This window comes from Larus michahellis, chromosome 1 (assembly GCF_964199755.1).
Source record: "Larus michahellis chromosome 1, bLarMic1.1, whole genome shotgun sequence".
In the NCBI taxonomy this organism is placed as follows: domain Eukaryota; kingdom Metazoa; phylum Chordata; class Aves; order Charadriiformes; family Laridae; genus Larus; species Larus michahellis.
The window spans coordinates 128,326,945-128,340,969 of record NC_133896.1 but is presented as its reverse complement, the minus strand read 5'-3'; the positions used below and the strand labels follow the sequence as shown (position 1 = coordinate 128,340,969).

Here is a 14,025-nt window from a genome sequence, read left to right as displayed (position 1 = left end):
GAGTTTCTTTTAACATTTTTGGTATCTCAATTAAAGGTTGATGAATGAACTTAGAGATCTTCAAGCCTGAAGGAAAGCTGGCAGAAAGAAATTTGTTAGAATTCTCTTTAATTTCTACTCTTGTCATGCTCAGACTTTAAAGTAATTATTTTTTTTTTTCTAGCAAAATTTTGCTTTCTGGGTTCAAAGCCCTTTCTGTGTATTTAGAGTGTTTACTTTAAGGAAAACTCAAGAGAAGATTCACTTCAGAGGCCTGGATATCTTAAGAGTCTCTAATATTGCTCAATGTTGCTCATAAGTGCTAAAACTTGAGCCAAACCTAGAACCAATGAGAAGTATGTTCAAAGTTGTCTGCAGTGCTGTATTAGTGTGAAACACTGAATGCTCTGGACCATCACATTATTTGACAGTATTATTTACTTTGGGAATTTTATTTTGTGGAATGCTTTGAGGTCTTTCAAATAGAAATAAAAGTTACTCTTTTTAGTATTTGCATCTCAACAACCTTTCGATTAACTGCAATTCCAAACATTAAGCTTTGTTCATTAGGTCTTTTTTCTCCTGTCCGTTGGTCTCATTGAATAGATGGCTGTAAAAGAAAGTTTCCAAGAATATCCTTAACAAATTTGACAAGACGGTCTTACAGTGACTTTGTTAATCCCTCAAAATCACAGTTCTACCTTGTTTTTTTTTCAACCTACGATCTTATGCTGTATTTACTGCCATGTCTTTCATGCGTTTATAAATAACATGCACCTGCATGAGAAAATGGCATAGTAACCATATATTGACAGCATTTTACTGCATAAAAAGAGTGATAGAACAATTCTACAGGCATTTTTGAGAACACCTGAACTCTTTGTGTTACAGACATCTGGGTAAAGTCCAAGAGTACCTTTCAGAAGAGTTTTAAATCCAGATAAAAGATACTACACAAAATAAAACTAACCAGCCTTTACAGCTCATCTGTCCCTAAAAAGATTAATATTCTATCATACTTAAACTAAATTTCTAACCGTTGGGGAAAGTGTAAAAGCACTTAGTATTTACAGCTAAAGCTTGTATCCTCTAGAAATAGGATTTAATCTCTTTTCATCATTGCAAATGCACCCCTTTTAGCCTCAGCACAGATGATAAAGGAAGGACCTAAGTGGGTTACTATACAGTCACACAATCTAAAAGCTCAGATTTCTCACGGCCTGTACCAGTTAAAGACAGAATCTATACATATAAAAATTAGAATGATGCATAAATATTAGGAAGCCAGGATAAAAAGGAAGTTGACTAACTTGACTGGCTTTGTTTGTTTTTTAAGACTCGCTAAAGTAAACTTTGTTAGAAAATGCTGCTTACTGCCACAGAACTTCCAAGTACCCCCAACCACTTAGGTGAGATGAATCTCACCCTGCACCTTAAGTTACTATAAAAAAAATATATACACATATGATTGCACAGGAAAGGTTTTAATTACAGTGATACAAGTAGAAGACTCTTCTCCATAGTGATAGTCCAAAATCCTCATCAAACATGGTTCCGTGAGAAGACTGTGGTAACTGTGGATCCCATTGTAATTGCACACACGTTCTCAGTGTGCAAATGAGCAGTGTTATTCTGTGCTGTGCACAGAACTTTGTCTTTCTTATACTCCCATAAGACTACCTAAGAAAGGATGGCTGCAACTATTCACAGTTCCCTTGGGGCTGACAAGTCTGAAAAGTTGAAAACTATGGGCTCTCACTATATTAAGAAAAAAAAGTCAGAATGCTTATGACAGTCTTCTGCAGTCAGTACTAGTACATGAAATGTTTTTACAGTTAGTGGCATGACTTCTTGATGATCATACCAAATTGCTTCTAAGAAGATGGAGATGAACTGAATAGCTTTCTGCCTACTGAGGCACATCTATTATTTGTCAGTTAGGCGTATTTGCTTTATAAGGCAATAACTTGGGATTATTTCTTCAACCAGTGTGTTGTGAAAGTTATCATAGGTATTTCCTGCAGGTTCTCTTACCTCATTTATGGAGACGGCCATTCAGAAATCGTTCTCTCTTACAGCTGAATTCTACCTCTAGAGTCTTTGTAGTTCTCATACAGTGCCCTTAATGCCACCTGAAGCTACTATGGACACTGGTTCATCAAGTTGCAAGTAGACAAAACTTTGGGAAACTAGAGTGCTGTTATTACATCCTGGAAGCTACCTATTCTCATCTAGAATGGGTGGTTTGGCTAGAGAAACTGAACTTTAGAGGTAGGTAGGAGTTGATTACCTCTCCCCAGAAGAGGAGAGATGAGAATAAAAGATAACGGAGAATAAAATAAAAGACATCTTTAAAATACTATTCCAAGAATTGTCTACATATTCTCCAATAGTAATATGTCTCCATCACAAACCACCCCAAAAGTTTGTTTTTCCGAAGCTCAGCAAACAAAGCAGATACATCTGACTTCCTCTCTTATGCAGGAGGCAGTACAGAGAATTAGTAGCTTCTTTTCATGCAGCAGTGATCTGTGACAGTGTATAAGTGTCCAGGTAAGAAGATTTAGATCTTGCTGCAAAACACAAAGACTACATTGTGACTAAAAACACGTTCCGAGAGAGGATAAGAGAATTATCCCATTTATTTTTTAATACTGAAGATTACAAATGCCCATTTAAGTCTTGATCAGTTATAAGTTCTCTTCCGAGCAATGAAAACTTGTTAGAGGAAGCCTGACCTTGTCTAAATACAAAACTATAAAACTGTGACCATGTGACCAACCGATGACCATGTGACCCGCCTTCTGGATGCGGGGAAGGCTGTGGACATTGTCTATCTGGACTTTGGTAAGGCCTTTGACACCGTCCCCCACAGCATTCTCCTGGAGAAGCTGGTGAATCATGGCATAGACAAGTGTACTCTTCGCTGGGTTAAAAACTGGCTGGATGGCCGTGCCCAGAGAGTTGTGATTAATGGGGTGAAATCCTCTTGGCGGCCGGTCACCAGTGGTGTCCCTCAGGGATCAGTTTTGGGGCCGGTTTTGTTTAATATTGTTAACAGTGATCTGGATAAGGGGATTGAGTGCACCCTCAGTAAGTTTGCAGACGACACCAAACTAGGTGGGAGTGTTGATCTGCTTGAGGGTAGGAAGGCTCTACAGAGGGACCTGGGCAGGCTGGATCAATGGGCCAAGGCCAATGGGATGAGGTTTAATAAGGCCAAGTGCCGGGTCCTGCATTTTGGTCACAACAACCCCAAACAACGCTACAGGCTTGGGAAGAGTGGCTGGAAAGCTGCCCAGCAGAAAAGGACCTGGGGGTGCTGGTGGACGGCCAGCTTAACAGGAGCCAGCAGTGTGCTCAGGTGGCCAAGAAGGCCAACAGCATCCTGGCTTGTATCAGGAATAGCGTGGCCAGCAGGAGCAGGGAAGTGATCGTGCCTCTGTACTCATCACTGGTGAGTCCTCACCTCGAGTACTGTGTTCACTTCTGGGCCCCTCTGTACAAGAGGGACATTGAAGTGCTGGAGCGTGTCCAGAGGAGAGCTACCAGGCTGGTGAGGGGTCTGGAGACCACGTCATATGAGGAGAGGCTGAGGGAGCTGGGCATGTTTAGTCTGGAGAAGAGGGGGCTGAGGGGAGACCTCATTGCCCTCTACAACTACCTGAAAGGAGGTTGGAGAGAGGTGGGTGTTGGCCTCTTCTCCCAGGTGAATAATGACAGGACCAGAGGAAATGGTCTGAAGTTGCGGCAGGGGAGGTTTAGATTACATATTAGGAAGAATTACTTTACTGAAAGAGTGGTCAGGCACTGGAACAGCCTGCCCAGGGAGGTGGTTGAGTCACCATCCCTAGAGGTATTTAAGAAACATCTGGATTTGGCACTTCAGGGCATGCTCTAGTGGCAGAGATTGTAGGTTGTTTGTTTGGACTCGATCTCAAAGGTCCTTTCCAACCATGAAGATTCTATGATTCTATTCTGTGATTCTATGACCTTTATGCAAGTCTCCTGCGATTAGTATTCCAGGAAATGACTCTGCAAAAGACCTTATAATAACCACTATAATAATAGCATATTTTTATTACAGAGACACTGACAAAATCTAAGCCCCTTAGATTTGTAGAACCATACAAAATTAATTTCCTGACACCAACCACCCATTGTAATCCTCTTCATTGTTATTAACTGCCTTAATTTGGATTGGCTTTTCAACTATTCTATGTGTTGTATATTTATACAACAACATAAGGTAAGTAACAATGCCTTCAAGATTTTACAGTGTTTTTTAAATGGCTAACCAAAGCTTAGCTGCTGTTTGCAATTTCTCTATATAGCACAATTCAGTTCTTATGCCAGTCAATCTACAATCAACACAAGCTGATCTCTTCCAGTCTCATCCCTTGGCTGCCTTCTTGTGTACAGCTGCTGCAAATGAAATTAAAAAACAATCCTGGCTCTCAAAGCACAGACATTTTAGAAGGTAGGATTTACATTTCACTTTGTTCATGAAAAGGTCTGAGGTTGGCACATACAGCCAGGACAGAAGAAAAACCATCAGAAATTCTTAGATTTTAGAGAGATCAAATATCAGAATCCCTAAATGTAGTCACTGGATACAATCTCATAAAAAATCAAGCATGGGCATTATTATGAAATGCAATTATTTTCAGGAAAAAAAATAATATTGTGAAATTCTGACAGAGCACATCTGGTTAAGAGATAATGAGATAATTTTTACCGATTCTGTAATGTGAGATTCATGTTTCCTGGATTTTATTTTTATTTTTCACGTATGACAAATACTACAAAGATTCTTTGCTTCTGCTTTAACACTCTAGTGACACTTATACCTTTAAATGACCTATCTAGTGATAACTGTATAAATCAACGCCTCCAGCAGTTTTTTTTGCTGGCATGTGATTACAACACCCTAAAAAAACACAAGGCATAAATGTTTAACACACTAGGTAATTAAGCACTGTATCAAAAATGCTGTAGAAATGAAGGGTTGTCTGTCAACTGAGGCTTTCAAATCACAATCACATACACGTGTAAAACTGTTCACTTCAGCCAAACATGAAAGTCTAGGCTCAATATCAGCATAATTATAAAATACCATGCCCACGTTATATACAAGGCCAGGTTTGCCTTAGTATTAGTGGACAGGAGTTAGAAATGTATAAGAAAGAACACCTCTATTTCCTACTGGTCCTGTAAAGAAAATACTAGACATTTGCTGCTTCCATTAAATGCGAGAAAAGAATCTTTTACAGAGATGGGACCTTTCCGCTACTTCTGCTGATGTAACTTCTTAGATTAAGAGAAAGGCAACTGAGGACCAGATGCTCTTCATCACTTTAAACTACATCTGCAAGAATCACAGGAGCTGAGATGCCTCTAACCTCCCACAGTAATTTGATGCTCTTTGCTGTTCACTCTATTCCAGAGCAACTATCTCTGTAAGGACAGATGACAGCCAAAGCATGTGTGCATATATACGCCTGTAACAGTTTAAAATAAGATGGGAGATACATGTTTCACATATATACACAACAGCGTAATTAAAACAAAAGGCAAGTAAGGACTCTATCCTCCTCAAATTTGAGCTATATAGTGTTTAATTACTTCTTCCTTCTTGGACAGAAACCAAACAGGCAAGTTTAGACACTCTCTAAATTTATAAATAAGCTACGCTCACGCACTTCTGTGAATGCTACTGGGAAGCAATTAAGACAGTAATAACATATATACATGCACACACTATATAATATTTTTATACGTATATATAACAATCAGGAAGAATCTGGGGAGAAACCTAGAAAGATAGAGTTTTATGGAGACTACAGTGAAACTGCAGAAAGAAGGCAGTTGTTGTGATGGAAGGGTATTGGGATTTACGACTAAATTAAAGAAGGTAAAAACAGCTATGGAATACAAGAAGGGAAAGAGGGGCATGTACAAGTCGGAGAAGAAAACCAAAGGAAACAGGTGCAGGGGAGAAAAACAGGGAGAGACAGGAAAAGACCAAACAGAGAAAAATGAAAGGGGAAAAAAAAAGAAGGAGAAAACAAGAGATAAAGTGTTCCCAAACAGAAGCAAAAATGCAGAGGCCAGTACTATATATATAGAGAAATACAAAAAAGGAGGGTGTGAAGGAGGGAGAGGGAAACTGATGCTTGATTTTGAAGACAGTCTTTGTTTCATTCTGCACGCACAGGGGCACTGTGTGTACGCACGTCTCCAGCTTTCTCCTGTCTCTATACTTGGGACCTTTACACGGAATTTGCCAGTTCTTTTTCCCAGTTACCTCTCACTATAAAGCTAGCCAAAAATATGACAGAAGGCAGTCTAGTGCGGTGGTAAAGAAATATGTAGTGAGAAGGTACTGTTTTTCAGATCAGACCCGCACCTTACAAGTAGCGCACACACATGCAATTAAACAAATAACTATTTTAACAAATGAATGTCCTTCACTATTACTTCCTTAGATACCTTCTTCCTCATTGCAAAAACACATGGAAACCCTCTTCTGACCAGTATGAGGGCAGCACATCCTATCAGTCAGTAAGTTTATTGAAGAAAGTCTCTATGTACAAAAAAAACCCCCCAAAAACCAGTGGCAAAGGCTCTGTATGAGGGTTTTTTCCCCCCTACAACTATATAAAACTAAGACCGTGGCAAAACTTTTACATAAAAATCCCCTGAGTTCTAACTCTCACATTACTGGACAGGCATTCTGAGATGGGCAAACAGGAGGACAAGGAACAACATCCCCCACAACCTATAAGATCAAAAGAATGAACCAAACAACAACAAAAAAATCCATTACTTTGATCATAAACGGAGACATGGATATATGTTTTGCTGCCCTGACCTAGCATGGAAGAAGAACTGTTAGCCTACAAATCTTAAAATGCTGCCAGAAAAAACCCACTTTTTACAGTCTGTATTTTGAGATACTGAATTTGTTGTTTTTGACATGGTTGTGGTTTATATCAAAGTGTCTAGAATTTCACACCTTGTCCTCTGTCTAGTATAGTCTGCAGGTTTTAGAAGGGCTTGTGCTTTCAGTCTCTCATGAAGCGTGCAGCTAACTTGCAGCAGAACCTCCTCCCTACATGTCAATAATATTCCTTCATTAAGGAGACACTTATTGCATAGTTATTTAAATTAGGTGTATGCATATACACAATGCATATGCATACATCATGTACCACATCAACACAGAATGATAAAGAAAGTTCATGCAAGTGGATAGCAAGAAAATAATATAGGACTAATACTACAGTATATGTTTAATGTTAGGAAAAGCAGCCCATTAGTCCATGAAAACATAAATTTTGGAAGTAAAACGCAAAACCAAATAATTTTATCCTTTATTAATTTAATGAGAATTAAATTTTGCTTCAGTTGTTTTGCAAATATTGAAAACAAAAAACCAGGTAATTTTAATACTGCCTCTGATGTAGAATCTTCAGAATTCCTTGGAAATTGTTACTTCTGGATAAATATACTTTCAAAGTTATAGATAGATTTAGTAAAAAATATACAGGCTCTACTTTTCTTGAAGAGGCAGTATTAAAACTGAAAATAGCAAAGAGAAGAGAAGAAAGCTGATTTTTAAGCATGCAAAGACACACACCATAGCTGAATGATATGCCTTAAAGGAAAACAAAGGGATACCTACTTTCTGCTGCTAGAAGTCCTAGTAGGAAGGCAGCATTTGGACAAACAACAAACAGTATGAAGATTTCAGAACAAGCGATTTATAAAGCTGCAACCTAGCATACTAGTTTAGCCACAAAATAGTATAAACAAACTGACAAGACCCCCCCTTTTCTTTAATACGGTTTCTACGTGTGAAGCAAATGTGAGTTGTGGACTGGGAGGAAAACAAACGCTTGGCATTGGGGAGGTAGCACTTGTCCGCGGTGTTAGGTATCTATAATACCAGACTTTTTCCAACATTGGTTAAACTACTTTAAAAAAACTCATGGACAAAAAATGAATTTAAGAATATCATAAAAGGTGAATTGACAAACTATTTCAAGATACAGCAAACAAAGCGTAACATCGTATTAAATAATATACTTACTAACTACAATTTAGCAATATTATATTGAAATATTTTTTTTTACAAAAGTTTCAGTGAGCATCATTATGAGAACCACTTAGAAATATAACCATTTCATTATTGATTCTAATTAACAGCGACTTTATATACTTAAAAGTTCTTGTATTTAAACATACCAGAACAAAGATTAAATAGCTGAAAAATCATAAAGATAATAATGGAGTATTGGAAACATTCAAACTCATGATCTCAAAACTGGTAGTCAGTTATACCTGTAATACTAGACAAGGAATTAATACCAGTAAATTACAAGGTGAGCATGTTTTTTTTTTCCCAGGCACTTACACTTAAAAAAATGTTACAGAAGACCCTTTGTGAATATTTACAAAATCAGCGGTAATTTTTGCGTAACAACAGTATTTTTTGTGTAAATGAGACTGATAGCTTTTAAGATATGGGCTTATATTGCTCATATTTAATGGAATCTAAATTCTATGAAACTAATAACTACTCACTATCTTGTGAGTTAAGCTAGTTCCATGTATCAAGTCATCTTACAACTTGGACATACTTTTGTTGTTCGATCCCACTCTGAAAGACTGTCAGATTTAGCTTTTTCCCCATTATTATTACTTTCAAATTTGAAAATCAAGATCTCATACTGTTAAAATTTTCTCATTTGATAGGACAATATAGATCCTAACAAGATAAAAAAGAATTAAAATTTCAATTTACATACAGCAATCCCGAGACAAAATATCAAAATGGATTTGTAAAAATGCCGTACGAAATTTGTGCCTCGCAGTTTGAGAAAACAAGCTAGATGTAGATGTAGACTTAATGTGCCTGCTTTCTGTGCAATGCAAAAGCATTGCTTCTATGTTCATCACCTTAGGCTTTTACCACAGAGCTCAGAAAGCACATAGATGTTCAGGAAGTACTGCAACAGTGCTTTTTGTTAGCCTAGGCTAAATAAGTACATTTGGCCAGTCAGTCTGTTATAAAATATGCTGCTGTGCTTTCTCTGTGGTTAAACTGAAACACAGCATTATAAAAATGCCTTACGGGAATTCAGAACTGTTTGCAGCAAAAAGCTACTCTGAAACTTGTTACTCGTGTTTCAGAATATGCGCACTATAAACCAAGCAAACCAAGAATACAAGCACTATAAACCAAGGAAAGTCCTTTATACTGAAAGGTAAGATTTGCTTTAATCTAAAAATCAGTTATGTGTTTTTCCAAAGACTATGGACTATCCATTGGCTTAACTCTAACACTGACTCAGTAGTTCTGAAAACATGGCTATAAAAAGGTTTTTGGAAATCTGAAGTTATAAAAAATCCTCTTTAACTTATTGGCTTTTCTAACTGTTGGCCTAAAACCCCAAACATCCTGAATTTACTTAAAACTCCGAAGTAAACTAAATGGTCTTCCTGAATTCAGCTTCCCAAGTCAAAATGTCAAACAATTCCACAGCCTTTCCTTGGGCTGCCACAGAACGGGGGGCTGAAGAAGCAAAAGGAGGAAAAATGAAAAGCTTTACACTGGTGATGCTCGTTGTTCAGCCTGAGGCATTGTTATCAAAACACTTGAAAATTGTATCTCCATACCCTCTGTCAGGGGACAAACGGTCAGCACATGATACAAGCAGGGGAAATCTTCCGCCTTGATCTAGTGTGCAATTGGGTGATAGGAGAGGCAGGGAGGGCGAGGGAGAGGGAAGAAAGTAGGATGGGGAAGGGCAGCAGAGAGCAAACCAATTGTGAATTTCTCTAGCACCTAATTGATTTCATGGTCCACTTCAAATACTCTCTACTAGGCCAATTTTTCTCATGTGCCCGATTTAGCCTTTAGGGCTCCTGATTGCTAACTTCTGATTTATATTTGTTTCAGCATATTAAAAATATCCAGAACATTCACTGCTTTGGGAAATTGACATTTTACTATGTCTTGGAGACAGGCAACCTGAAAGTCAAACATTTTACATTCTAGCAAAAAACATCTGCAAGATGCTTATCATTTCAGTTGTTTAGTGGCTTTACTAAAGAAGTTACTGAACACAGCCTATTAGCAGTAAAGTAATGTTTTAGTTTAATAAAAATTTACCTAATTTTTCAAAATATTTTAACAGCCTTTATCATATTCCCTCAAAATTCAGCAAGACTGACTTCTGCCACATTAGCAATGGAATGATAGCAGGATTAAGTCAAGTCCTTCAGAGGACAGTTGCTGACGAAAGAGGAAATAGATCACCCAGAACAAGCTGTGGAAACCAAGAATTATTAACACACTCTGTACAAATGAAAGGAAGATGTGTACAGAAAAATACCTGGTTGACTTGAAATGAAATTTATCTGTGTTCATTCCCATCTAATTTAGTTTTGCAATGTGCTGACCCTCATTGGAAAGCTCTCTGACAAGAACATCCTTTGTGATTCTGTATCTAAGAAAGTCATCTGACTTGCTACCTAGAAGTGCCTTCACATCCCAGGCTATTACTCTGGTAGTATAGGAAGATGCTCAAAGGGTTCAGTAATCCCGGGTTCACTGAAGTCTGAGGAAGAACACCTCTAGATTAAGCTGGAAAAAAGACAGAACTGAAATTCTCTGTTTCTGTGTTTAGAAAGACCTGGAGGAGGCCAGGATATACGATTTGCATAACCAAATAAGCATTTACATTTCTGCGTTGTTTTTTTTCTCAGTAGGAGTTCCACATTTGCCCATTTCTGACAAATCATTTAATTTTGATGGTACGCTTCACGAAATTTTATGGGAGGATTAAATAGGCAGCAACATTTAAAATATTAAATGCTCTTCATTAGAGTTTATGGTCTGGAATAACATTATGAGATGTTAGGAAAGATACTTAAATAACCTTAAGTTTTTACTGCAATTCAAGAGTTTTGTGTCTAATTTCTATAAACTAGTTCAGTTTAGAATCATGACAAGCTAGAAATATTTGAAAACTTTATTAGTGTACTTATGAAGAGGAAACAAAATATATTTCTGTATCTAGCAATTTCAGAAGCTGAAAGTTGCAGTATCTTTTCTTGCAAGCGTCAGTGTTCATCCTGAGATCAGCTAATGCAGTCAGGGAAACATCATGAAAACTACCCACTTAGTATGGTTTCCTGATCACTGTGATCTCCTGTCAGTGAGACCAACAATGTTATTTTAGAGAATAACTATGCTTTCCTGAGAAATTCAAGCTAATTTTTCAGTTATTTCAGAGATGAACACAAGATAACAGCGGCTCCCGCACAGATACTCTGTAGAATTTACACATGTACTGGATTCATGTATTCTGTGAGCAGAAAAAATAGAACTTGTACCTTTGATGTATACTGATATCTGCAATTACATCATCCTACGAGGAAGACACATGCCCTGTTGATGTGAGACTGAAACTGGAAAGAGGAACTGCAGTTTTTAGATTAGGAAAGTTGCTACTGCAAACCATGCTGGCGGGCTATTTGTTTTATTGAAATGGGAGAAGTAGCTAGAAACAAAATTAAAGCGCTGCAAGTAATTCTGGCTGAAGTAAACCCAACTTATTCTTTCTTTGAAAGAATATATGGATCCTTACTTACAAGTACAGCAAGTATTCAAAGCTGGTTGCCTGAAGTTAAGCCATGAGGCTGTGATTACCCCCTTGCAAGAAACGATCTGAGATTCCCATTCACTCCTCTGGAAATTGTGAGCAGCGTACATCTCTAAGGACGAAGCAATCTTCTAAATTAAGTACTCAAACTTGAATTCCAAGAAGTGAAATTTAAGAATTTCAACCAAAAAATTTGCCCCTGATTCCTATATTAAAGACATTGAAATAATTTATAAAAATTACTTGCACTTAACGTATGCAATCAGTAAGTAATTTTCTCACCTATAAAAATATTGGGAAAGAGAATTGTCACACAGCAGTTCAGCACATGTAATTAAGTTCCTGAAATGTCTTCTAGTAAAGTCAGTGTTATAGCTAAAATATTTTGCCAGTACAATTTAGTTGTTTAGAAAAATAAGAAAGAGAATCCTATTTGCCTTAGATTTTTCGTAAAAGTTCGTTTAACTTGAGTCCAAATCACTATTTCAGGTCAGATAGACCAACCCAGACTTTTGAACTGCACATGTTGCGAGTAATGTTCTGTCAAAGTTAAGATACATAACTATGACAGGGCTGTGTTAGTACAGGGACTGCCAGGTTATTTAAATTCCTGAATATGGGCCAAGGACAAAAGGACTGCTTGGAGTAAGATCACTGTCCTGCCCAAGGCCTCGCTATGTGCTCACAGCACAGCAAAGGTAATATCTTCCCCTATGAAATATGTTGGGAGGTCCTTGAAGTACATGTATTGTCTTTCTCTGAAGATTTGGGGGTCTGGTTTATAGTATCAGAAATACTGTCCAGCATGCTTTAAAGAGGAGACATCTTAATCATATTGTTCTCTAAAACAGGAGGTCAAGAAACTCTGGTACACAATGGTTATTTTCTATAAATAACTATTAGTAAGGTATGCGAACTTTGCTTCTACCTAAGAATTCAAGACAAAATTTCAATAAGCTTGTACACTCAAGTAGTATAAAGAGAAATATGAGGTTATGACTCTATTTGTAATTAAATGTAGATACAACAAATAAAAAAAATCAGACAGGATTTCTGTAGAAACTATGCAGAGATTTTATCTTCATTTCCTGGTCACTAACATCATTATGACTAAAAATTATTTATGCTTTCATATTTAGAAGTTAACTTACTACGCAACTTTATGAAATCATGAGAAATTAGTAAATACTTGGTACTCTAGTCAGTATAGAATGAAGACAGGTTGACTGCCACAAATATACTTTCTGTTAAAATACCTGAGGAGGTGGGGTCTTCAGAGAAGTCTGGCAGCTCTTCAGGGGGGTCACCATAGAAGGAGTTGAATTTGTGGCTTGACACAGCCGCTAGTACTGCCCCCTGAATAAAAATACCCACAAAGTCTAAATTACACAGAGAAGGATAATGGAACATTTCCTGACACCTTGGATCACTCGGTCTCCTGAGGTCTCTCGTGTGTTGGCCTTCTCACTGAAGAATAAATAAATTTTATAGTCTTAAGCTCTGCTTCTCTGTTACCAGTGACCACATCTAACAGAAGAGCTGGTGATACGCTACTCTAATAAACAGTTAATATATTCTTTGCGAGGGAATTCATGAGAGCAATTATTATGGGAAAGCATTTAAAAATAATAAGTGTGAGACATAAATTCCCATAGTACAATGTAAAGAAAATAACTAATTTATTTCTCTTTTCCTCCTGCCTAGACTGGGTGGCTTAGCACGTATAAAAATTCACTCTTTAAGGCAACACAATATGTTGCTACTTGAGAAATTGTCAGAATCTGACACTGACAGCACTAGGATATTTGACATCCATAATATATCTATATGAAAATGTCATGACCTCAGACTCCCAGAATGAGTGTTACATGGGAAGTTACAAAGCCAGAAAAATTGTTATCTGCTCTGACATGTATTTACTTGTCCAAGTAAATTACAGTTTAACCACTCAGGTTTTAATGTCTTACAGTTGTGGTAATAGGCAAAATGGACAACAAATAATTTTAGGAAACATTCTGCAGAACACTGCTTTGGAAAAATGGTAGAAAACAAATAGCATAGGTATAAAAGCTCTCAGGAGACTAACTACAGTGGCCTCCCAAGGAAGAAATATGGGAAAGACCTGAAACTGCATCCAGAGCAGGAAAACGGGTCATATTCTAACATTTTAATGAAAGCATTACCTGGACGTACAAACCACCTATGAGAAAGTGCTGTTTGTCATGAACTATGGCAGCTGTTGCATCCTAATCATCAGTTGTTTTTGCAGCTACATTAAACTTCTGCAAAGCAGCAACTCAATGTGTATATCAGTATTTTATTACGAATTATAAAACCCCCTCATTAATTGTAATGCTGCATGTTTCTATTA

At 37.4% G+C, this 14,025-nt stretch overlaps 1 protein-coding gene across 11 annotated transcripts in view; it reads right to left on the bottom strand.

The window, feature by feature from the left end:
• CASK (calcium/calmodulin dependent serine protein kinase) overlaps nt 1-14,025 on the bottom strand; it is a 223,053-nt gene that overhangs the window by 67,089 nt on the left and 141,939 nt on the right. For 6 of the 11 annotated variants that reach the window (XM_074603666.1, XM_074603576.1, XM_074603595.1 and 3 more), the window contains exons 10-11: nt 12,911-13,010; nt 7,667-7,684 (exon numbers count right to left, since the gene is read on the bottom strand). In XM_074603666.1, coding sequence (XP_074459767.1) covers nt 7,667-7,684; nt 12,911-13,010 — 118 coding nt within the window. Of the gene's footprint in view, nt 1-7,666; nt 7,685-12,895; nt 13,011-14,025 lie in introns of all 11 variants that reach the window. The other 5 variants (XM_074603586.1, XM_074603612.1, XM_074603647.1 and 2 more) reach the window with 2 other exon arrangements.